Below are 26869 nucleotides of genomic sequence, written 5' to 3'. Positions count from 1 at the left end.
ATCACGGGAAAATGACAACCCGCTAGACATAATGACTCCGGCGACTGCTTTGAAAGTAATGGATGCTTTTGACCTCATCTTAAAACCACGACAATGACATTGCGATGGCTCTTTTACCGGACTGTGAGACTTGCAGTAATGCCTTTGCTTGCCGCACGCAGCCACTCCCGCCTGTCATCACTGCTGTCGGAATGACCAGGGTGGCTGTATTAATGCGATGACGATTAAATGGACACTCCAGGTGCATTTTTGCTGTCACCGTCGCTGTGATGTTCCGTATAAAGTCCAAGGGCGATAACACTGTCGCCGTATGCTGTATGTGTGAGTGAAGACGCGCGATGGAAGCCGACGATTGCGGTTCAATCTGGCGTGCATAAGGGAGGGAAGCTGAGAGGAAACAAGCTATCTTTCTTCGCGCGAAAGGCCGTGGGGGGATGGGAGGGAAGGAAGGACGGGGGGCGTTGTTCTCCAGCAGCAACTGCGTACTCCGCAACCGTGCACATGGGGAACCGATGATCGCGGCTCAATCTCGCACGCGCAAGAGAGAAAAGTGGGGAGGCAACGCGGAAGGGAGGGGGTGGGGGGTTCTACTCCGGCAGCAACTGCACACGCCCTCTCTTTAAAGCTAACTGCAGATGACTCAAAGCTTTGTGCGTGCTGTGTTCTCGCCGCTCAGTTTGTGTTGAAGCGATAGACAGCACAAAGGTTACTTCGCTCGCTGCTGCTACAGCGCTTCCTCACGCCAGTGTTTTGACAGCGAGTGTCCGCGGTCATCAAGTGTGATGTGTTCCAAGTTTGCCTGTGCGTGCTGACACCATGCTTGTTAATTGAGTTAGTAAGCGAATGTTTGCAAGTTTATACGTCCTATAAAAGTACTATCCTTACTTTGTCTATTAATTTTCTATCGCAATAGATGCTTCTGCTTTTTGGTGAGACTGCGACTTTTTTTAGAGTGTACTAGAATACGATTGAGTGGGCTGTGTGGCGCGGCGCTTCCTACTTGAGGCGCAAAACAACAAAACAGAAGATGTGGGAAACTAGATGTTAGAGAAGCGCGTGCTGCAGCGAGTTCAGCGGGCGGGCGTTTCTGTGCCCAGGGCCGGTATAATGTAAAACTAACTATTCCAATCTGTTTTTATACCTATATGGGCGAGGCCTGACTCATTTTGACCTATCAGGATGGGCTTATGGCACATTTGGAATAAAAACAGATTGGAATAGTTTTACGTTAGCCCAGGGTCGATTGCAGCTCTCTGGGTCTGCAGGTGACATATGGTGACCCGAAATTGTTACCGCGTCGATTGGACTGCGTAATTTGAGAACATTTTTCGCAATCATCATAAACGTCGGCGCAGGAATGTGTTGTTTGATCGTAGTTGCACCGATGTTTTAGGCTTTACAGGAAAGCATGCTCCATGCCGCTGCTCGACCCTCTCTCCATATTCTAGTACGCTATACAGTGGAATCTCGATGATATGGTCGCGGCTTATACAAATTTCCGGATGATACGAATTTTTCCGTGGTCTCGGCCTAGCCCCATTACTTTGCACTGTGCTAGAGAACGGTTGTTACGAATCGATTTTCGACCCGCGTTAGTTGATACGAATAAACGCCGCCCCACCGACAGCCGCGAAAGAACAGCGCGCAGTCACGCGCTTTCTCCCTTTCTCTTTTGGGCGGAGGCACCGACACGGCGCCGGACAGCGCGGAGGCTGCGACTGGGCGCGAAGAGTTTGAAGCAATAGTTAAAAGCGATGGTGCTTTTGTTGCTTTTGTGCTTTTCCCCACGCAGGCGTGGGGAAGCACGGCCGCTGCAGCGAGCGAAGGTTCGTGCGGTCTATCGCTTCAATGGAAACTGAGCGGTGTAAGCACAGCGCATACATGGTCAGAGCTGTGTGGAGATCGCTTTGAAGATAGGGTGCGCGCGACAACACCGACAGCCGGCACAGGCACAAAGTACAAGAACGCATTTGTTGGCAGAGTAGAAGCCTCCCCCTCCCTCCCTCCTGGGTTGCCTTCTCGCTTTGCTCCTTTCGCGTGGGAGATTGAGTCGCCAGTTACCCTTGGGCCCGGTTGCAAGATACGCATTTGGTGTCATAGCACAGCGTCGCCCCCCCCCCCCCCCTCCCTCCCATACCCATACCCCCACGGCCTTTCACGCGACGTAAGTAGCGTGTGCTCTCCGCTGTGCGTTCGCTCTCCACGAAGGTGCGCACGTGCCCCGCACGCTTTCACTCGCACATACGGCGCAGTGGCGACGATTTTATCGCCCTTGGACTCATGCTCCTCCTCCGCATCGCCCTCGTTGATCTCCTCTCCCATCGGTGGGCGCACCTCGTTGAAAAGTGTGCTCACTACCGCCCTTTTCGGCGAGATTTTCCCGCGGAAGTCGCATTATGACCGGTATTTCGTCTCACGCGGCTGCACTGTAAGTCGTATGCGTATACATGCAGTTCTTTGGGAGGGTAAACGAGAGTCGGAAAAAGCCGCGTTGTAGCCAGTTCTGCACTATAAACAGTTACTTTATAAGTGGTCTATACTGTAAATACTTTGTACGTACGTGTGCCTGGGTGAGTTCACATCCGACTTTTTAATTTAGCTAGTTTTAAATGTGTTTCGATTATACGAATTTCGGCTAATATGAATATTTTTCCTGACCCTGTGAGATTCGTATCATCGAGATTCCACTCTAACTGTGAAGCGCGCTTCTACTATGCGCTTGTTGGTTTATTCTGTGCTTCGTCGTGGTTTCGATGTCCACTGCCATATTCCATTATTCCACCTAAATTCAGATTGGCCTGCTCTAAACTGCTTCAAAGTTTATCTGCTCCAAACTGCTCCAAAATGACTTTGGGCAGTCCCACCCCTGCTTTAAGTGCCAGCTGGGGCTTGAGAAGTCACTGTGTTTATTCTGATGTGAGATTTCGCAGAGTATAGAGTTTCATCTGCATTCAAGGCCGCTTATGTGCGTCATCATGACAATGTCCCGCTCCCGTTATGTGCATAGTGAGTGTCAAGGTGATCACGTGTAGGCAGACTGGTCAAAGAGCCACGAGTCATGCTTTCGCCTTTTTGCCTCTAAGAGCACTCCCATATTGGGGAAAAAGTCCATTAAAGCCAGTCATTACTTGCAAAATGTCAATATTGCAGGAATTCCGAGTGTAGCAGCAGTTTCGACATATCGGTTGCTAAAACGTCCTGTGAAATAAATTGGTATCAACTTAGTTTTGTCCTTAGAGTGTAAGGAAGGCTCTTGTGGAAAATATATTGAAGGCCAATGTATTTCGCCACTGACATTTGGGGAGCAGATGTGTTGTGGGTGTGCTTCAACATTTTGATTCCAACGTGTGCTCTAAAGTAAATAATGAAAAAATGTTCGGCGGATTTTTGTTAGCTTATTGCTTATTGGAATTTTTATGTGCAAGTAGTGTTGGAATCAGGGCCATATGTGATAAATCTCTACAGCCAGGAAAATGAAAAGCCTGGCATAACAGGCTTCTGCAATAATTTAACATATTAATACAGTAGAACCTCGTTGATACGACCCGTTACGTACGATTTCCCGGTAACAACTATCGCAATCGAGAACACAAAAAATGGCCCAAAAGAGTTATGCTTATATTTTACCAGTTCATACGTTTCCGGAAAACACAATCTTCCGTCACCAATGTTCAATACATCGCCGAACTGCAATCATATGATACATTTACCGGCCAATAGTTCCTATGTAAACAAGAAAATGCGTGAGGCGCGCGCAATCGAGAACAGTAGCCGCCAGCCGTGGCAGCTTCACCGCAATACTCACCCACCCGTCTCACGTGAAAACACCGGCGCGCATTCAGTTTCTTATTATGGTACCAGCAAATCGCCTCCCAGTTTGTCGCACGCCACATTCACAGCTATCACCGCCAACCCTATTGCGATAAGCATCTTCACCTATTGGTTTCACAGCGCGTGGTGCCGTTGCTAGTGTACTGCACACCTTTAGTGGGCGATAAGCCAGACGCGCCGCCGTTCCCTGCTGCAGACTGCGATCGTATAATGCTTTTTCAGGCCGCTAGATCCCCATGTAAACAAGAGGCGCAAGGCACGCAATCTAGAATCGCCGCATCAGCTTGCCCACAATAGTCGCCCACCTGTCTCGCGTAAAAACGCTACCGCGCACTCTGTTTCTTATTCCGGAACCAGCAAATCTCCTTCCACGTCGTCGAACGCCGCATTGACAGCTATTACCGCCAACCCTATAGTGATAAGCATCTTCACCTATATCTTTTACAGTGCATAGGGCGTAGCGCCATTGGAAGCATACTGAATGCTCTAAACGCACCGCTGTTCCCCATTGCAGGCGCCGCGATGCGAGCATTATATTACGTTTGCTTCGGTGGTATCTGGCGTCACCTACCAGCTCAATTTCGTTTCGGTTTCTCGTCGCCGTCAAAACACTACGCAATAATGAAAGCACAACGTGTTTCGAGCCGCCGAAGTCCCACAACCTCGACGCACATCGGTGTCTTGTGCTTCGTGCGCAACGATTTGCGCAATGCTCCGCATTACGTAGACATCAACTACAGTTGAGTCTGTCAATTTTTAGTCACTTGGGATTGTACGTTTTCTCGGTTATTACGTTGTTCTCTTGTTATTCTCCAAAACCTATGAACGAGGTTCTACTGTATACAGGTGAGAATGTTTGTTTTCTGTTTTGTTTCTTCTTCTTTTTCTATGTTGTTGTAAAGTTCTTGGCTATCCTGGTGCTGTTTTAGGTGGAGTACTAATTAGATGGATGTTGATGAGTCCTTGGAAAAAATGTTCAGGTAAAAATATAATCCCTGACTGTTGCAAGCAAATTGGATAAATTCTCAATGAGCTAAAGCCATGAAAATGTGCTGTAAATATGGAGGCTGCTTGAGTGAGCTTCAGGCCGTCTTCACTCTGTCAGCGCTGCTACAGAAATAATATGCAGGAGCAGCTATTGGTTGGACTGAGGTTAATTGCAACTTCTTAGCTGGTTTCGGCGTGTGCATTGGGGCTTGTGCATTGTGGCTGTGTAAATAGCACTGTGCTTGCCTTTTACAAATGTAGTGATATTCGTGTCAACTTCAGCTACAGAAGCAATTCTTTCTCCTTGTTTCAATATTGAATTGAAAAACTGTTAGAATGCTTGATATGTGCTTGGATTCTGGTGCTTTACTTTAACTGAATCATGCTTTTTCCTTTGGTTTGTGGTGTCTTGGTATACTTACGGAATACCGAACAGCAGGTTCAGGCTTAGCAAGCCGTAGGGCTGCATCAGCTGCCGCTTGGAACAGGGCATTTGTGCAGTGTTTATGCAGGCAAATAAACCTGTCTTCGTCAAGTTAGGGCAATACTGTGTTTATTACGGCACAGTGGTCAGTGCTCTTTGGATGCTTAACGTTTCCAGTAGTCCGCTGGATTGTGCGAGGTGATGGCTGTTGCGACCCTATGGCTCGCTAAGCCTTAACCCACGGGGTTCAATACTCCTGTGAGTATATGAGACACCACAAGATTTTTTTTAATGGAAATTTGTTGAGCATACCTCAACAGTAGTGTCACTGCTGTCTATATCATGACCGACCACCATTATAAAAGTGTCCAGGGCAATGTAATTGAAGATGTAAAATGAAAATGTAATTGCATGCTTTAAAACGTGAGAAACTCACAGCTATGCTAGGACTTTTTCTATCTAGAAAATTGTCGCTTCTGCCATTTCAACTTGGGCTAAGAGCATACGCCACACTTGGCCACCGAGCACATAGTAAAAGTACAAAAGCCCCACTATGGCACTGTTTGTGATCTCATCTCATATGCATCATGCTGTCTCCCCCTCTCCCTCTCTCTCTCTTCTTTGCTGATGTGCCAAGTAACCAATTAGCAATTTTGCGGAAATGTGGACCATTGCCACCAATGGGCGCGCGCTCTAGACTGACGTCATGAGCCAGACCGGCGGGACGGCCAACATGGATTGCATGCATTAAATAGTGCTGTATTACACTCAGTAAATATTTGCTGTGTAGTGCAAAGAAATTTTACATCATTGTCCATCTGAAGTTGAACTCTGCATAGTGTAAAATTTGGGTGCCATGATTTTGGAGTCTGGCATCACACAGAGGGTTGCGCTTTAGGCTACGCTGCTGGTATGTCTCGAAACGAGTAGCTGGCATTCACTACCAGGACTCCACACAGAGGCTAAGTTGGCCCATGGCGTCGTCCTAACTTTTTTGGCAAGAGTTGCTAACTTGGTGACCAGTTAAGAGGTCGGGAGGATGGAGAAATGAAACACGGGGTTTATTTACATAAAAGAAAAGGCAAACTTGTTTACAAGAAAAAAAAATTACTTGTACTGGCCGAAATACAGAGCGCTGTACATAATAACATGGCAGCACACAGCTACATCGTTATGGGAGCACTTCTGCATCGTTTTATCTGAGCACGCTAAATCAGGGATTCTCAAGCATGTTGGTAGCGGGGAACCTTCCAAAGCTTCATCAAGTGCCAAGGAATCGGATTAGTTAATTCAGATTTCACGGGAGCGGGAAAAAAAATAGCTGAATTTGAATTATCACGGTTATAAAAAAAATAACAAATGCCTACTACGTAAACCCACTTTTATTTACTGAATGAATCGGCAAATTCTGTTTGTATTTTGTACAAAAGCAGTGCGGAAACTGTAATTCTTGTCATTTCGTATCTGATTAGCGCTCGCAGCGGCGATGGCCGCCCAACTTCCTTCGTAGCACGGCCGCGACGCGCATCTTCATCTGAGGCACGCTTGTCACTAACGCCCGTACATACACGATGTTTAAATGCGTAAGCATTTCTATGCTTTCCCAGCGAATAAACTATCCGTGCCTCAGTCTGTCCGTCCGTCCGTCTCTCGCATAAGAGGATCGCTTTCAAGATAGAGCCCGCAGCAGCGAGCGGCTTTACCTTCGTGTTGCCTGGCACTTCAACGCAAACGAAGCAGCGAAGTGTTTTCAGCACTTCGCGAAGTTATCAGCAGTTGGCACTGTCTGTCCGCTTTGCAGATCGCTTTCAAGATACGGCCCACGCGGCCGTGCCAGATTACGTTTGATCGATCCGTGTCACCGCCGGAGTCTCTTGATCACGGTTCGTAATGGTTCGGCATGGATTGACAAGGAGCTAAAGAGCGATAACGGCTCATGATCGGAACGTCATCAGCGCACATGGCGCCGCCACCTGCAGTACTTTGCTTGCGTTATCAACGCACCTTGCTTCTCTGTTCTAACCAGTCTGTGTCGCCGCAGCGCTGTCATTTGTACTGGGCGGATCAAGTGTCATAACACCGATAATGACACCCGGCTGCGTGGAGATGAGCAAGTGGCACAATGCTTACGCATACTTGGACAGCTCCCGGAGGAGTTTCTGCTTGAAATTTTTTAGCCAGTGAGCTGGTTCATGGATCAGTTTATGTCCTTATCGGCCAATCTGGTGATCATGCTGTGGGGTCTTGGGATCTCACAGGAGTACCGACCACTGCTGGTTCCAGCTTAGCAACTTGGGCCGCAAAGGGGCTACCGAGCGATGCACGCAAGAACACCATAAGGTCCTGAGATAACGGAAGCCATTTATTGTCTCCGGTGGCACCCAACGCTGCACAAACACTCGGTCCTGGGGCGACGCGGGAACCAAAGGGGTCCCGTCCCGCACCAAGGGCGAAAATACTGACAGGGGTGCCTATAGCACGTTGTTGCGCGAGCACAGGCTCAAGCTGGAACATGCCGCTAGGAAAAGTCCCAGCGGCTATTCTACTTGGTCTTGCGATAACCAATGGGCCAACTCGAAAAGAGCTCGGGCAATCCCCTTTGGCAAGTACGGCTCGGCGTGGTATGACCTTGCTCGCGTGAGCACTAGGCACCGCTCTTCGGCTTACCATCCACACGGGCAAATGCACCGTGCGTGAGCTCAAGTCCTTGTCACAAAGGTGTCGGCGTACGAGAGGAAAGCATGTACGTACCCTGCACTGTCCTTGAGGTAAGAGAGCCACGCTCGGCCGTCGGCAGCCGAACGCGGCCGTGTCATGCTGTCAGCACCCCGCCCCACCACAAACCTTCTCGTTTGGAGTGCAACCGCTGAAACCGGTTCTGGGCGGCACTTAATGGAGAGCGTAGGGACGGCAGAACAGGTGAAGCCGGCGCATTCCTCAATCCCCACAATGTAGATGTCTCAAAACTCCGCCTCCAAGGTGGAGAAAGTCCGCACAGCACACATGCACCGCCCGTTAGATGATCGTGGAAAGGCGAAAGCAAGTACACCAGACACATTGTTCCCGGGATAACAGGGAGAGGTGAACAACACAAGCAACCAGAAGGAAAGCCACTCTCGAAGACTCCCAACCACTTCTTGATTGGCTTCATAGGTTGGCATGACGCACAGCACTTGGCATTAGTAATTAGCAGCCTCTCGAATGCGGTTGGCTTGGGCAGCTTGCTGAATATGCACACACCCCTTTTTCGGCAATTAGTCCACACCTTGAATAACATGTGCCTCTGAAGATGGCTTCACAGTGATGTCACGGGGAAGTCGCGGGGGTGAACCAAAGGTGCACCTCTTGTAGGAGTGCCAAAATGGTCAGCATCTCAGTGCCCACGTTGACTCAGTTGAATGTCATTTAATGTTGATACCGCAATGACTCTGGCCTCCGCTCTGGCGTTTTGGATATGACAGTAGTAGTGACTTCTTTTGTGTATGACAGTAGGGAGGTCCAGGACTGCTTCATACACAAAGGAGAGTCGTGTGTCTGCACACAACTTGCAGGCTGGTTCGCATACAAGTAGGCTTGTGTGAATTTCCGATATTTTCGAATAGTTGAACGAATAATGCGCTATTCGATATTCACTTCGATTCGAATTTTGTTATTCGGAAATTTCGAAGTATTCAGCTCGAACAAATAGCCACACGTGGCAGGGAGAAGGCGTTTTCGGAAGTTTTGGTTTTGGATTCAGTAATACTTTTCCCAATTCAATCCAGACCAAGCCAGGAAAACAGAACTATACTCAGAGCAAAGGCGTACAAAAATGCATCTCGTCGGCGTGGTGGTGTCGTCGATTGCATTTAGTGGGCTACTCTGTCTCTGCCGCGGCGGCATTTGATCACTCCCAGCCGCCTTGGACCACTCCAGAGAGCACTATAGGGGACTTGCATGCGGCCAGCAATCCGATTTGGAACTTTTTTTGTAAAGATTCCACCGGAATCCGAAGCTCGATGTCCTAAATGCAAGGCAGTCCTGAAGACCCTGACAAGTACGACAGCAACCCTAGCAATGCATTTAAGGAGACACCCGGACTTGCACAAGGACTACCAAGATAAGCGGGACGCACACGAAAGGCCTTCCAAGCTCAAGGGGGCAAGCAAGACAAGTGGTCAACAGCCATCCATAGCCGACAGTTTCAAGCCGAAAATGGAAGCGTCGGCCCCAAAAGCTCAACAGATGATAAAAATGATAGCTCGCTTCATAGCTCGTGGTATGCACCCCTACAACATTGTCGAAGAACCGGTTTCCTCGACATGATGAAGTTCGCTATGCCGGATTATGCCGTGCCGTCTCGGACAACGTTCTCGAGAGCCATTATTTCAGACCTCTACGCATCAAGCAAAGAGAAGGTGAAAAGGGAGCTCGGGGACATTTTTGCAAGCAGAGTGGAGTCGCTTTCAATCACAACTGATGGTTGTACATCGCGGGCAAATGACAGCCATGTTTGTGTAACTTGTCACGTCATGGACAGTGACTGCGTGGAACACGTGCATGCATTGGCTTGCACGGAGATGACAGACTCTCACACTGCAGCAAACCTGGAGCTATTTATCGCAGGTGTCATCGAGGAGTGGGAACTTCCAGCCCACGATACTGTGCCGATCTTCGTCGTTACAGATAATGGAAGGAACTTTACTTCTGCAGTAGCGCGGTCGTCCTGGAATGTTGTGCAGTGTTTCGGACACACCCTTCAGTTGTGTGTCAGTGATGCCAAAAGAGAAGTGTCAGGGTTTTTGCAGCTCTGTGCTAAAGCCAGAGCGATTGTGGCTAGTTACAAACGGAGTGCCAAGGCCCAGGAAATTCAGAGAAACATGCAGCTGGACCCTCTCGAAGTTATACAAGACGTCCCGACGTGATGGAACAGTGAGCATGCCATGATGGCCAGGCTCGTGAAGCTCCGTACGGTCATCACTGTAGAACTGTCAGAATCTGACGCAGTTCCAAACTTGAACGCAAGTGAGTGGAAGCTTATGAATGCAGCAGTGCAAGTCTTGAAGCCACTTGACTATGCCACAACTAAACTGTCTGGGGACAGGTATCCCACGCTGTCATGAGTCCGAGGTGGTGTACCGAGGTGGTTCTAGCTGAACATGTTTCCAAAGGTGATGAGGCAGCATTGCTTGCCTCAAGCCTTTTGCGTAGCATCAAGACGAGGTTCCCTGATATCAAGATGTCACGCCTTCCTGCATTGGCAATGTTGGTCGATCCTAGATACAAAGATGTCTGTTATGCTGAACGACCCGCAAAGCAATGGGCGTTCACTCTACTCACAACGGCAGCAGAAGAGACTGTGCCAGTTGATCAACATGGTACAGCTACAAGTGAGAACAGCACCTCCTCTGCAGACCCATCAGGGGACTCTGTGTGGAGTGCTTTTACACACTTCAGTTTGCGTGCACATCATCAGTCAAGCCGTACAATCTCTGATGAGGTTGCTGGGTACTTGAAGGCCCCCCCTTCTTTCCCGGTTCAAAGACCCGCTTGTGTAGAGGAAAAGCAAGGGCAGCCACTTTTACCCAACCCTGGTTGCAGCTGCCCGTAGGTATCTTTCGATACCAGCCACCCAGACAAGAAGTGAAAGGCTTTTTTCCACTGCAGGAGCCGTTGTAAGCTGCAGAAAGGAGCACCTCAAACCCCAGCATGTGGAACAGCTAGTGTTCTTGCACGAAAATTTGTATATTTTCGTAATTAATCAAGTTGTTTACTTCCCTTGAATGAATCCCAGACCTTAGCCTTCTGCCTTTTTTTTTTTCTTTACTTGCTACAATTCGAAGTATTCGCTTCGAAATTATTCGAGAAGAATTACTATTCGCTTGGAATTCGCTTCGAACCAAAACACTATTCGCACAAGTCTACATACAAGCTTTAGGTTGGCCTCAAGCCCTTGCTAAAACTTGCTTCCCTTGACTTCAATCTGTCACCTACAGCTGTGGTTGTCATCTACTAATTTGAAGAACCAGTTTTTCTTTTTTCTTCCTCTTTCGTACCCTAGGTGTCATTTAGATCATTTGCTTTGCCTAATTTTTCTCACAGTTGTGGTTTGTCAGTTGCGTGTTTCATCCCTCCTTTCCTCTGGGGTCCAAATTTTAACTTCATGCTGTTAGTTTTAAGTATGTCCAACCAACTAGCCCAAACGTGCATCCTGCATCACTGTAGACATATATATATATATATATATATATATATATATATATATATATATTTCTTTTTTTTTTTCCTTCTTAATAGGTGCCTCCTCCTCAACTTGTGGAACATGGCTGCCCCTTGAGCCGTTTGGTCCAGGAGAAGGGGCAGTTTGTGGTCATTTTTCCAGGAGCCTTCACCTCCACCATTGCATGTGGCTACTCTGTGTCTGAGTCTGTCTATTTTGCCACCCAAGACTGGTTACTCCAGGCAGCAGAATGTTTCGAGGTGGGTGACACGGGTTGTGCATTGACAGTGGCCACTGTACATTTCTAATTTGAATGCAGTGCTTCCTTTTTTTTTTTACCCTTGTTAAGGAAGTGTACCTAATCAGCATAGGCATGAAATGTTTTCAAAAATTATGGCATTAGAGAGAGAGAGAATAAACTTTATGCAAAAGAGCACATGAGTGTAGGTAGCTCCTCCGCTCTGCAGTGGGTGGTCCCCTCAGTCCAGGAGTCCAGCGGTCTTAGCTGCCCTTCTCACTCGGTTGACCAACTTGAGCTGGTCCATCGAGTCAGAGCTGGACAGCGCTGCTTGCCGTACGCCGTGTGGTATGGTGTATTATGGGTGTGAGATGTGGTGTGCTTGCGCAAGCCCATACCATGTTGTAAAGCATTGCGCATTGATCGCAGTGTGGGCATTTATAGGAATACATCGCAGGGTGTATGGCAGGGTAGCGACTCAAGTGTGGATATGTGTTTGTTTGGAGTTTTTGCCATATTATGGCTTCCTCTCCCATCAGAACATTGTGAGACGGCGGTTTATTAGATAAGCATGCATCTATCTCTGTTATGGGCATTGCATGTTATATTTTGTCAGAGTCTGTGTGGGAAGGGGTTTAAAGGGACACTAAAAGGGAAAATTATTTCTTCTGTATCAGTAGATTACCCTTCCACGATACCAAAAACACCAGTCTTACCGCGAGAAGGCGCTTAGTAAGCCAGAAAAAACGCAAAACACTGAAGGCGAGTGGCGACGCCACCTTGAAGTGTCCGCACCAGCTCACCATTACGTCATGGATTTTGACAGCGTCTTCTAGCTCTCAGTTAGTTCTTCAGCGGTAAAGATTGACTACATCGTGTTCTAGAGAAGCCCAAGAGTGAATGTGGCAAGTTTCGTGAACTTTTACTGAGCCAATGCGGCCCAAATACGAAAAATTACTTTAGTAGTGGTGACATCGCATTGAAGTGCTGACGTTGGGGTTTCCGCACGAAATTCAAAAAATTAAACTTTGAGCTTCATTTTCTCTTCTGATAGTTGACCTATTACAGTGTAATTAACAACAGCAGAGTTTTTGAAGAATACTTTATCAGTCTAAGTTGTGGAAGTGGCATGAACAGGCTGCTCTGTGGAAGTGGCATGAACAGGTTTTGGCATTTTTCTGCATCTTTATTTATTTTATTTATTTATTTACAATACCTCTAAGGGCCCTCGTGCGAGGGTATTACATAGGGGGGGGGGGGGGGAGGGGGGCAGGGCACAAACTCGTGCAAGTAAAATACAGCACTAGTCCTCGAAATAGAACTACAGTGTAGACCGCTTATAACCTAAGTCGCCGGTGTCGCGAATATCCGCACTATGAGCGGTACCACACTATAACCAAAGCAACAGTTTTCAAGGCCCGCACATATGCAAAACATGTGCACCAAGCCGCCACGTGTATGCGACAGTCGAGGAATGCGGCTAGAACGTTTGCATTCAATTTACAGTCGAATCTCTTTAATTCGAACCAAATCACGCGGCGGCGCCTCCGACCGGCATTGCTCCGGAACCGCCATAGAGTAAAAGCTTGGCAGAGACCCCTCAACGTCGTGCGCGGACAAAACAAAAAAAAAAAAAAACAGAAAGAAAAAAATGCGGAGGAAATTTCACCCCTCTCAAATGGCAAGGTCGCCGATTCTGCGTTACGCCGGAACATGCGTGTACGTGCCGACGTCTCAGCCACGCCACCGTAGCCACGTGTAGAAAATGGCAGTGAACCCTTCTTTCTCCTTTATGCTTCCTCTACTTTCTAGCCGCGTGTTGACCTTATACGCTGTGGCTAAAGCGCAGAGGGAAGCAGCGGCTACGGTGGCTAGAAGGGGTACAGCGGCGCTGTCCCAGGCCGGCCAACGAAACTGCCCACGGCGGCCAATGCCCGCTTCCCGATAACTGCAGAAAACGAAACGGGGAGCTTGCGCCGGGCCGGCTGTAGCGGTGGTGCCTGCACGGCGGTGGGCGCGCTCGGTGACCGTCGAAAGTGAGGGAAGTGCGAGGGAGGGTGAGGGGAGCCACTGAAGTGGCGGAGTTGCCGAGGCGAAGAGGCGAAATCCGCTTCCCTGCCGCCCTCCTCCCTCACATTCCACGGTCTCCGCATGCGCCCTTCGCCGTGCTGTGCTGGTGCCGCCCGCTCCCTTAAGTTTCGTTTACTGCTGTTATCGTGAAGCGAGCGTTGGCCAGCGTTGGCAGTTTCGTGGCCCTCGCTCGCTATGTGCGCCGTGATATTTCACGACTCGTACTCAAGATTCTAGTTTCAGCCTATATGGCTGTTCGTTCGCACCACATGCCCTTCTCCTCCACTTCGTCTCTCTTTCTTCCTCGAGCACTCCTTGGGGCGCCCGTATGAGGGGAGCGTTCGCCATCTCTGCTGACTTCCGTACTCCCAGGCAGCCGCAATGTAACCGGTATTTCGTTTCCCGCAACTGCACTGTAAGCGATACGTGTATACATGGAGTGCTATGGGAAAATTAACGGGAGTCTGAAAAGACCGCACTATATCCGGTCCTGCACTATAAGCGGTTACATTATAAGTGGTCTATACTGTATATCCCGCCTGCACTATAAGCGGTTACATTATAAGTGGTCTATACTGTATTAATACATTGATTACAGTGGAAACATGAAGTATAACTCAAACATGAAATACAGTTAAACCTGCGTATAACGAACCTCCATATAATGAATTCCTGGATATAACGAAGTTTTTCTATTCCCCACCATTACTCCATAGAAGCACACGTATTTGAGACCTCTACGTAACGAAGTGGCAGCGGGGAGACCCCCTCGATATAACGAATTTTCCCCTCCGACAACCTAGAGATTTTGCCCCAGATTCTGTCATTTTTGCGCGAGCAGCAACCGGAAGCACCTTCTCCGCTGTGACGGAATGCCAAGCAAGCGCAAGTGTGCGTGCGTGCGTGTGCGAGGCGGGCCTGCATCCCTCGACCCGGCGACCTTGCAGCCGCGGGTGTGACCTTTCCCCCTCCCTTCATTCAAACCTGATCCTGCCGCTTGCTGCAGCTACCCTAGCCCGCCAAGCTGGTACTCTCTCCTTTTCCAGTTGATGTTGCTGACGCGCTGGTACACGCTGTGACACATCACACTCGATGAGCGCGGACACGCGCCGTCAAACGCTGGTGGCTGCGTGTGGAAGCGCCGCTGGAGAAGTGAGCGAAGTGCCCTTCGTGCTGTTGTCTATCGCTTCAACGCAAACTGAGCGCCGAGAACACACAGCACGCACAAAGCTCCGAGCCGCCGACGCACCTACACTTCTGCCCCAACGCAGATCGCTTTCAAGATACGGCCGCGCCCCGCCACGCAGTACGCAGTAGATGCCAGAGTGCAGTACAACTCCGCCCCGCTATCCCCCCCCTTGCTTCCTCGCCGGTGCCTCGAGCGCAACGGAGGAAAGCGCGCTTCCTCCCTGCTTTTCTTGCGCGCGCGAGATTTAGACGCGGTCGTCGGCTCCCCTCACACGATTTCACTCGCACATACAGCATGCGGCGCGCGGCGACTGCGTTATCGCCCTTGGACTTTATACGGAACATCTATGAGCCAAAACCAATTTTAGGGCCACAACGCGTCATATACATCATCTTTATATAGCAAGTATGGATCTCAAGGGTCATACTTTTGCTGGCGGAAACCGAAAATACGTCATAGGTTGTCGCCCCCGGCACTTTGGGCGGCAAGTGCCATCGTGAAGCCACCAAGCCACGCGACACCAAGAACGGTCCCACAGTTGCAACGCAACTGCGGGGTTACCAGTGCATTGGGTTCTATGGGAGCTGTGCCGGGACTGGCTGAAAACGATGTAACAGCCGGGAAAACGCAGCCCCCGAGAACGTAACAGCGAGGTTCTACTGTAACACTATACGACGCTACGACGCCATCTTGATGCTCGCTCTTCGTTTCCGATGCCTCGCGCTTGTGCGAAACGACACGCGTCCACGCATCCGGTACCTGGTGTGCCATTCCAAGGATGAGTGCTTCGACAAAAACGGAAAACGGGTGCGCGTTACAATTGAGGGCGAGTTAGAATCGAGTAAATACGGTAAGCGTTTCTTTTTCGAATTTTCGTGCCGAACCTACAGATAACGAAATCCTCTTTATAACAAAGTTTTTCGGGAATTTGTCAATTTCGTTATATCCAGGTTTAACTGTATATGCAAGAAATAAAACTACATGAAATAAACACACACACAAGGTACATGAAATAGATATGAACAGGGGTATATGCAGTACTTCTTAAAATCTCATAATATGCACAATATGTTAATTATGTACATTCAGTAAAAGCTCGATGATGCGTATTTCACGGGGTCACGAAAAATATTCGTATCATCGAAACACAATTAAAACTATTGTCGAATCTCGGTAATTCAAACTCGAAGGGGCCCGAAAATTTGTTCGAATTAAAAGGACGTATTTTTGAAGTATTCGTGCACCATAGCACGATGCACGAACGGTGCGAGTCGTGAAATATCGCGGCGCGCAAGCGCATAGCAAGCGCGGGCCACGAAACTGCCCACGCCGGCTAACGGTCGCTTCCCGATAACGACAGAAAACGAAGCTTCAGGGAGCAAGCGGGCGGCGCCGGCACGCGGGTGCGCGCGGAGACCGTCGAAGGTGAGGGAGGAGGGCGGCTGGGAAGCGGATTTGGCCGCGTCAACTCCGCCGCTTCGGTGGCTCCCCTTGCCCCCCTCTCAACTCCCTCGTAGCTCTCTCACCTTCGACTCCGTGCGCACATCTCCGTGCGCGCCCGCCGCCGTGCTGGCGCCAGCTTATTTTAGCCGCCCCCTGAAGTTTGTTTTCTGCCGTTATCGGGAAGCGGGCGTTTGTGGGCGTGGCAGTTTCGTTGGCCCGACTGTGCCTCCGCCGCTGCTTCCCTCTGCGCTGCTGCCGCAGCGTGCAAGGTCAACATGTGACTAGAAAATAGAGGAGAAGGGTTCACTGCCATCACTCTAGTCGTACACGCTTGTTCCGGCGCGATGCAGAAACGGCGACCTTGCAATTTGAGAGAGGGGGAAATTTCCGCCGCGGGTTCTTTTTTTTTTTTTTCCCCGTTCCTTCGCGCGCGGCATTGAGGGGTCTCTCCTGAGCTTTTGCTCTACGGCGGTGTCGGAGCAATGCCGGTCGGAGGCGCCGCCGAGTTATTTGGCGCGCTGCTAAGAGCATTGTCGGTGCGCGGTATGTTCGAAATAAGCGTGTTCGAATTAACGAGATTCGACTGTAGCTAAATTAAAGAGTCAGAGGTGAACTCACTCAGGCACATGTACGTAAAAAGCATTTATTTCTTGAAGCGCCACCGCTTCAAACTCTTCGCGCCCAGTCACGGAGTCCGCGCTGTCCGGCGCCACGCCTCCGCACCAAAAGAGAAGGAGAGAAAGCACGTGACTGCGCGCTCTTCTCTTTCGCGGCCGTCTGTGGGGCGGCATTTATTCGTATCAACCGACGCAGGCTGAAAATCGATTCGTAACAACCGTTCTCTAGCACGTTGCAAAGTAATGGGGCTCGGCCGGGACCACAGAAAAATTCGTATCATCCGAAAATTCGTATTAGCCGTGATCGTATCATCGAGCTTTTACTGTATAACAATAAGTAATAACTAATCTGCTACACTAAACCGGTTTCTTGCAACAAGGTTTAGAAAGATGGTAGGTCAACTTCAGTAGCAATGCGTGATAGTAGGTTATTCCATTCTATTATTGTGCAAGAAGTAAATGATCTTGCGAAAAGCGATGAGTGGCACGTTATGCGTTTTACTTTGTTAGTATTGTCACGACGCTGGAAGACTGCAGGGGGTGGCGAAAAGAAGTCATCGTGAAGTGTGGAATGGTGATCCAGTTTATGAAATAAGGTTAGGCGAGCAAACTGGTATCTACGTGACAGTGATTCCAACTCGGCACATTGTTTTAATGCTTTGACGCTGGAGAAGTGTGAATAATTTGAAAAGATGAAGTGTACAGCGCAGTTTTACAGAGATTCAATATTGTTGATCACGTATGCTTGATCAGGATTCCATACGGCAGAAGCATATTCAATTTTTGGGTGGATCAGCGTGATATAAGCAAGTTTTTTTAAGTGTGAAGCTGCATGCTTGAGGTTACGTTTAAGAAGACCGAATGCTCGGTTAGCTGATGCTAAGACAGTGTCAAGGGTGCAACAGCTGCGCCAATTGCGCCATTTTGATACAATTTCGTATTTTTGCGCTCAGCTGCGCCAAAACCGTGATACATATATATGTCGAAATTGTTCCACGCTGCGTCAAAACGTCCGACCAGCCGCAAAATTTCTCGGTTACAATGACATTGCAATGGCTCTTTTAACGGACTGTGGGACTCGCATAACGCCTTTCTTGCCGTGAAGCGTAAGAAATCCAGGATGACTGACTTCGGAAAAAAAAACTTCCGGTAAGCGCAAGTTTGCCAAGCTTGCCGACTTTGTCATAAATATGCAATGAAATTGAGATAATTCAAACTGCTTCATTGCGACGGTGCATGTGCCGCGAAGTGAGTGTTTCGCGATTGGCCGGGCACGCGCTTTGAGTTAGGCGTCGGCCGCAATGCACAAAAAATGCTGTAACTGCGGCGTGAAATGCATTCTCTCGTAAAGTTGACACTTCATTGACCGCCTTTAGTACGTCTCAACCGTTGCACCCACGCCGTCGCAAAGATTTCCCGAACGATGGTTTCGGTTTCGTTCGTGGCTTTCGTTCGCCCGTATTACACTGTACCCGTATTTTGCAGGCTATATATAACTCGTGCCTTTGTATAAGTTGCACCCTCCTAAAAAGGCAGTTCTTCCGAAAAGAAAAAAAAAACCTATATATATAAGTCATACTGGTGTACAAGACGCACCTGTTCGTTCGGTATACGATTTTAAAAAATTAGTGACGTTTCACTCCGTGAACGCGGGTCACGTGCAAGCGTATGGGTGTCATTCCTACGTAATTGTGATAGCAATGATAAAGCACACCAGGCGCATTTCTGCAATCTTGGTCGCCGCGATGTTCCGTATAAAGTCCAAAGGCGATAACATCGTCTTCGTGCGCCGTATGCCTTATGTGCGAGTGAAAGCGTGCGATGGTGAGCCGAATTGCGCAGAGGAGGAAAGCGGGATGGGGGGGGTATTGCGGGAGGGTATCGCGGAAGGGAGGAGGTTGGCTTGTACTCTGGTAGCAACTACGAAGTTTGCGCAACAGCGCGTGCCGTATCTTGAAAGCAATCTGTAGATGCGACAACTTTGGTGTCGTTGATTCGCGGTCGGCCTGCCGCCCCTTGCATTGCTGCTCCGTCCTCGCACGGCGTGCGGGAACTCGATAGTGCGCAGAGAACCCATAGCAATTAAGTGGCAGAGGAGATCAACCCAGCGTGCTTTGCGTGGCCATAGCCTCCAATCCGATTTTGATGGCAGTTTTGCTGGCGAACCAAACTGTACACATGTCGCACCGGTGTATAAGACGCATCGGCGAAAAATTCAGGAAGAAACCGCGACTTATACACCGGAAAATACGATATATACAAATTTCGCGTCAACGAAGTTTCGCCACAACGAAATTTTTCGCGTGTCCCGTGATTATTGTTGTAGTGGTACTCGACTGTGTGTGTATATATATATATTTACACATATACTCGGTCGACTCTCGTTACAACGGACCCTGATAATCCGATAGAAAAAGACGTTTTATCCGAAGTCCATAGTATCCGAAACTGGAGGCCACCGCCGAAACACTAAAAGATTGTCAAACAGTCGCTGCATGTTTCGACTACCGCCGAAACGTCGCAACACGTCAGAAAAAAAAAAGAGAAAAAAAAGTAAACACTCGCGAAGAAATGCATGTGTACTTTCCACATGTTTGGCGGAAAAAGTTGTGTGCAGTGCACTGCTGGGGCGCGATCGAGGTCGTTGTTCGGAGCGCGCATTCAATTTCGTTAGGCGCGGCGTAAGTCAACCGTGCACAGCGAAACTGAACACACTGCTCCGAACGGCGATCGGACGCGATCTCCGATTGCACCCCTGCCCTCACCTACGCTGCTAATGTGAATTACCATATATGCTGCCAGAAATCCAATGCAAAGTTGGGTGCTGCGTTTATTATGCACGGTGAATTTAAGGGTGTTTTATGAGTAGGCGTTCTTTGTGAAACTGCTCCAAATTTGGGATTTACTGCTCCAAAACAGAGGTTTTTTTCCCCCGTAACCTGCTCCAAATTTGGATTTTCCTGCTCCAAAAGTAAGATTTTCCTGCTCTAAAAATTGCTCCAAATCCTGTTTTGGCTGTTGCACCACTGCCGTGTTAATATGGTAATGCTAAGGTAAATCAGACTGAATATGAAGGCCAAGGTAGTTGTAAGTTGGCATAAGTTCTATGCTAGCATTATTTAGAAAGTAGGCTGTAGGAAGACGAGTGGAATGGTTGGTAAATTACGTTAGCCTTGTTTTAGACGCATTTAGAGACATAAGCCATGAAGAGCACCAAGCAGTCACTGCATCAAGATCAGTTTGTAAGGAAAGGCGGTCAGCGTCATTAGTAATATTACGATATATAACACAATCATCAGCGAATAATCGAATTCGAGATCAGACACATTTGGGTAGATCATTAATAAAAATTAAGAAATCTAGGGGACGCTGCCCTGGGGTACTCCAGATGTCAAGGAAACAGAAGAAAAGTTACAGCCCATGTGAATTGTTGTCTGTTGGAGAGGAGCTCTTTAATTCATGCAACAACGTTTGGGTGAATATTTAAGTGTGCTAATTTGACCAGAAGCCTGTGATGAGGAATGTGATCAAAAGCTTTTGAGACATCAAGAAACACTGCGTCAACTTGAAATCGTTCGTTAAATGTGGAAAATATATTGTTAGTAAATCCGGCGTTGGCTGTCGCATGAATAGCTTCTGCGAAAACCATGCTGGTACTTGAAAATGATATCATGCTCTTCTAGGTAATTGATGACTTGTGTATGTATGACGTGCTCGAGAAGTTTACATATGTTGCTAGGTAATGAGATTAAGTGGAATAAAGCGATCACCCAATTTAAAAATTTGTAATACTTTTGCTATTCTCCAGTCATGAGGAATAATGCCAGATGATAATGATTGTGAAAACAGGGCTGATAACACTTGATAAAGGTTCAGAGAGGCGTTTTTAAGTATCTTATTCTTGAAACCAAGGTGATCAGAGCTAGTAGTAATTTTGAGGTTATTCAGCAGGGCAAGAATACCAGATTCACTGATGACAATTTCTGGCATGGAAATGTTAGGCAATGGCTTCAATATGGGAGAAGTTATGTCTTCATTGGTGAGCACTGAGGAAAATGCATTGTTAAGGAGCTGCGAACACTCAGTTTCAGTGACTGGTTCTACGTCAGCATTAATTAGTAGTGTATCAGGATAGGAACTTGGATTGATGACACGCCAGAATCTAATAGAATTATTGGTTAACATAGTAGACAGGTCGTGACTGAAGAAATTACGACGGGTTCTTCTAAGCAGCGATATAAATGCCTTAGCAGGGATCTGAAACTCAATCAAGTCAGGCATAGGGCCAAATTATTATTATATGGATCTCTGCAGGACACATGACGGCATTTCGGAGGAGGTTTTCTGAAAGCTCCGGCAAGCTATAAAGGAGGGAGGAAGGGTGGAATAGTGGAGTTCAGATACAGTTTGGGTTGCACACAAATGCTTAGTGGGCAGTGTATTTGAGAGCCCTTGCCTAAGACAGTAAAATCTCGTTACTACGAACTCCATGTTAATGAACTTTTCAGATTTACGAACTTTTAGAAATCCCCTGCTGACTTTTTATAGTTTCAATGTAAAAATATTTCAGTACTACAAACTTCAGAATGCTGAACTTCTCAGAATAACGATCGTTATTCAGCTTCTGTGTCATGTTAACAACGCCTCAGTACTACGAACTCATATTCCAAAATCTGAGATTCTTAGATTTCCGTGTATCCAGTCGCGGCAGCCTAAACAGGAGGCTAGCAGATGACAAGGCGCAGAAAGCGGACGCCGCGGCGCACCGGTTCGGAAAAACTTCGCTGGCATGCAGCATCGGCGCGTCGGAAAGCGAGGTGGCCGCCTATCGAAAGGCCAATTGCCCGCGATAATCACTCCACGAGTTCCGAAAAAAGACTCGAAAGCAGCGAGCAGCCCGAAGGCAATGCCGAAGGCCCCGCGTGGACGGATATTCCAACAGTGCAGTTCAGTAGAGCTGGGGGACCAGCGGGGCCAGAAGGCGCACATAGAGCCGGGCATCACCGCAAAATACTTTCTCTCTCGACTCATGCTTTTTCGTTCCGAGGCAGGGTAACAGTGGGTGAGCTGAATGAACAGTCAGGCGAGCCGTTCTTTCTGAAAAGATTCCGAAGTAGTGATTGTCATGCGCAGGACCGCTCGAACACTAGCTGACACGACGACTTATCAGGCTTTGCGAGCACATGTTCCGCTCACGCAAGTGTTGCCTAGCAACAGAGGTATGTCTCTTCCTTCTTTCGCCTTTCTTGCGCGCGCCTCTTTCGTGCTTTCTGCGGCCATAGTAGCTACGCGCGCGACGAAATGTAACCTCCATCATAGCCTCCTACATGCCTCTGTACTCGCGGGGTTGCCACATGATCGCATTTTGTATTTTCCGGGCGGTGCCATTTACGCCCGCTTGAGCTTTAATATAGTTAAGGTGTCCGCCTCGAGCGTGACAGTTGCATTGTCCACGGCAATGATTGTGAAAATAAACAAACAAGAAACATTGCGCTTTGGAGGTGACATGGAGCTTCCTTTTTGTCGGTAGTTTTCTCGGCGTCAGCGTCTGTTTTGTTTTGAATGCGTCACTCTTATTACACGGTGCTTTGGTGGTGCGTTGCGCTGGAGTCTATGGCTAATAGCAACAGCGCGGGCCGAGAGCCAACAGCGACATCTTCGTGGATAGCTCATATGGTGATAACTTATGAACTGATAAGTTAATGGGCGGAATGTTTAATTTCGGGGCTTTCACTATAACAACTTTTCAGTATAACGAACCATTTACTGCGGTCCCCTCAAGTTAGTTATATCGAGATTTCACTGTAAGCATAAATACCTTATGCTGTAATTTTTGGAGAAATGCATCTAAACGACATTACTGAGAGTGTAAATGAGATCATCCCATGAGGAGTCGCCCTGAGTGTGAGTGCATTTGGCCTCTATAGCAGTGCATTTCCTGCTTTATAATTTATCAGTATTTGTCAGTAAGTATAGATGCTCTCTCTTCCTTTTATTTTTAGGAGGCACACTACCTGCTTCTTATTATTTGTGCTTCTTTATGCTGCCTGCATGTGACGCACTATGCTACACTCGCAAGAGCAAGTGGTGCGCTGTGACCATGTCGCGAAAAACTCGTCACTTCGCTCGTTCGCTGGTAAATAGGTTCATATATACAATGCTTTCTGTCTAATATATGCATCATATTTTGCGACATAAAAGTATGAGAGAGAGAGAGAGCAAGGAGAGGAAAGGCAGGGAGGTCAACCAGAAGAGCATCCGGTTTGCTACCCTGCACTAGGGGTAAGGGAAAGGGGAGATAGAAAGAGAAAAATAGGGAGAGAATGAGCACTGAGTACACGTGGGACGATGTACAGGGACACTATAGGCGGTCTCTTAAACCGGTGCACTTCAAATACTGTACTAATGCATGCAACGCTTTTTGTAAAAGTATAAGACTTAGTGTTACACCAAATTACATGATGCACACTTATGCCTTTTCTTTCATACGCAATGCACTACTTTTTACTCGTGGCTACGAGCAGTCAGAAAAGTCCCTGAAGTCTTTGTACAGTCGAATCTCGTTAATTCGAACACGCTTAATTCGAACGGACGGTTTATTCGAACTGACGCCGTGGTCTTGTCAAAGTTATGTGTATTTCAATGGGCGAAAATGCTCGGTAATTCGAACGCGAAAGCATATGCGACAGTTAATTCGAACATACCGCGGACCGACAATGCTCTCAGCAGCGTGCCAAATTATGCGGCGGCGCCTCCGACCGGCATTGCTCCGGCACTGCCATAGAGCAAAAGCTTTGGAGAGACCCCTTAATGCAGCGGCGGAGGCCCAATCCGACAAACGCTCGTTTCCCGATAACGGCAGAAAACGAAACTTCAGGGAGCGGGCTACGGTGGCGCTGGGACGGCGCCGGCACGGCGGCGGGCGCGCGCGTAGACCGTCGAAGGTTAGGGAGCTGCGAGGGAGTTGGGAGAAAGGGCGAGGGGAGCCACCGAAGCCACTGCCACCAAAGCGGCGGAGTTGCCGAGGCTAAATTCGCTTCCCTGCCACCCTCCTCCCTCACATTCCACGGTCTCGGCGCGCGCGCCATGCCGGCGCCGTCCGCTTCCTGAAGTTTCGTTATCTGCCGTTATCGGAAACCGAGCGTTGGCCGGCGTGGGCAGTTGTGCTCTTTATGCGCTTGAGCGCCGCGATGTTTCACGACTCACACCGTTCGTGCATCGTGCTATGGTGCTCGAATACTTCAAAAATACGGCCTTCCTTTAATTCGAACAAATTTTCTTTTTTTTTTTCTTTTTTTTTATGGGTTTTTACGTGCCAAAACCAGTTCTGATTATAAGGCACGCCGTAGTGGGGGACTCCGGAAATTTGGACCACCTGGGGTTCTTTAACGTGCACATAAATCTAACTACACGGGTGTTTTCGCATTTCGCCCCCATCGAAATGCGGCCGCCGTGGCCGGGATTCGATCCCGCGACCTCGGGCTCAGCAGCCCAACACCATAGCCACTGAGCAACCACGGTGGGTTCGAACAAATTTTCGGGCCCCTTCGAGTTAGAATTATCGTGATTCCACTGTAGTATTGCCTGCTACGTATGAAAGAGAGTATAAGTCTCTCCGTCCTCTGCTCATTACAGGTGAGGCATCAAAGTGCTTAAAGGAGCGGTGACATGGTCATCCAACTATTTTCTGTTGATAATTGTAACTGAGAGTAGAGGGGCCAATGTGATTTGCACACAAACAAACTGGGCTCTCGGCGCACATTTTAAACCAAAATTTCAATTTGAAATCGCTGCCTCTTAGCCCCCTCCCATCTACAACAACTGCCATTTTGGCATGGCTTGTGTGAAGTCAACATTGTGCCACCGCTCTTTCTGCTCCGAAACATTCTGAAACGATATGGGCACCATGCTGAGAGGCCACATGGCCCTGCTGTGCAAGCACTCCAGCAGAAACTCTTCGTGCTCTACACGCTCTAGCACCCAACTGTGTAGAAAAGGTGTTGCCCTTGCATTGTGCCCAGAATGTAAGGGCAATTCTTTCATTCTCACGATATAAACACCATAAACCAGTGAATGGCTGCAGAAATTATCCGGACCGACCTCCAAGACACACATGTGAATACTAAACACATTGACCCCACAGAACACTTCATTTCTTCACCTGTGAGTGTTGCCAAACTGCTGTACAATTCAACTACAATATAAAAAAAAATCAAATCTACAGTTTTTTATTCCGCCGAATAAGCTCACATTTTGCCCGCTTGCTGTGAGACGTGTACACTTTAACAGCAATACATAACTCAAGCTCAAATATTTCGTGTCCTGGCCCCTTTTAACTGATGGTATGGAATATGTGAAAATCTACTGCAGAACAACCTTTTCTGTTAGGTGCTTCTAGCTGGGTAGTACTTGTGGTGCTCCCATTACCTTCACTCTGTTTGGTGAAGCTGTCACTCGACAAATTTGAGTTGCATAGCCTTATTTTACGTACATTGCTTATTTCAGGAATAGTATCTGGTATTAAATATACAGTCAAACCCGGATATATCGAATCTGATGGGGATGACACAAAGGTTTGATATATAGGTCATTCGATATATAAATAAATTTTATATAGAAAATTTCAAGGGGATGTTACAGCTGTTCCATATGCACAATAATTCGTTATATGTGGGTTCAATATATCCGCGTTCGACTGTATTGTGTCCTAAACTGCCATACCAGTGATATGGCATTTTACCTTGTGTGCTTTTGCTACATTTAATCATGCTGTGAAATTTCCTTAGTATAGCAGTGTCAACCTTTATTCTGTGCAGCATATGAAAGCGAGCTGTGAACCACCGACATTCTCCTTTGAGAAATTGATCTTGGGAATTGCAACTGAACTTCGAGAGACCCTAGAGACCTGTCGTTGGACCCTTCCACTGCTTCGAAAAATGTGGTGCGTTACACAGGTTCTGTCATAATCTAAGTAAAATCTATGCCTTATAAGATTTCTGCTATGCCCACATCTTGCTGTCTAAGAATACAGTGGAGTCTAAAATGACATGCATTTTCTTTGGCTGTGTACTGCATGCTTCTGTGAAGACTGATTATTAAAAAATAAAAGACTCAAGATGAATTAGTAATTTTTGCTGATCAAGCATTGGCAGACATCATAATTTGTATGATGATCGTCAATGCAAATGCTAATTTAACGTAAGTTCACTAATTATCTTTTTAAATGTTTTCTTTAGCAACCATGGTGTAATTGTAGAATTGAAGTCACCCAGTACTGAAACCACAACATTTCTTGCTAGGAATTTTGTCCATAGTGCCAAAGCCAAGAAATACAGACTCATAATGTGCCATGAAATGCATTGCTGCTCCTGTTAAGAGCTTTACATACTACATTGTTCCACATATTGAAAGCACATTAAGTGGTACATTTATTCTTGTAAAATTTTGAAGTGTGCTGCCGCTTAGTGGTTTAGCTTCTAAGATTAGCTTAGGATGCACTCGAAAAAAAGGGGGAAAAGAAAATGGTAAAACTTTTGCTGGAAAATAAGCATGCTGTCAGGTAGCAGTCTCGCCTTGTTTTACTAAAGGAAGCTCGTATCTATTTGATGCGAGGCCAAGCCGAGATAATAAGAAAGATATACCACCCTTCAAGGGCCCTTAAACAACCTAAAGGTTGAAATTTAGTTGTGGTGTTGCAGCTGTGCACTAGCAGCTGTTCTGCTGCTGCAATGAACATGTAGCCACGAGAATTTTTCGAAATGGTGCCGTAATCGCTGTGTTACAAGCATTTGATGATTGAAACGCGGTCCTCGCTCGTTTCGCTCTTTTCTTCGCTACGCTGCGTACATTGGCTGGTCTCTCCTCCTCGCCG

General features: G+C 47.8%; 2 protein-coding genes across 4 annotated transcripts in view; one reads left to right on the top strand and one right to left on the bottom strand.

Annotated features, from left to right (window-relative positions):
* The window catches only part of LOC119433473 (putative sodium-coupled neutral amino acid transporter 7), a 531279-nt gene that overhangs the window by 136071 nt on the left and 368339 nt on the right, over positions 1–26869 (bottom strand). The window lies entirely within an intron of this gene.
* The window catches only part of LOC119433544 (protein Jumonji), a 115115-nt gene that overhangs the window by 62415 nt on the left and 25831 nt on the right, over positions 1–26869 (top strand). For all 3 annotated transcript variants that reach the window (XM_037700809.2, XM_037700801.2, XM_037700795.2), the window contains 2 exons: positions 11519–11701; positions 25815–25939. In XM_037700809.2, the coding sequence (XP_037556737.1) occupies positions 11519–11701; positions 25815–25939 (308 nt within the window). The remainder of the gene's footprint in view (positions 1–11518; positions 11702–25814; positions 25940–26869) is intronic.

The sequence above is a fragment of the Dermacentor silvarum genome, chromosome 1 (assembly GCF_013339745.2).
Source record: "Dermacentor silvarum isolate Dsil-2018 chromosome 1, BIME_Dsil_1.4, whole genome shotgun sequence".
NCBI lineage: Eukaryota > Metazoa > Arthropoda > Arachnida > Ixodida > Ixodidae > Dermacentor > Dermacentor silvarum.
This window is presented reverse-complemented; position numbering and strand designations above follow the sequence as displayed.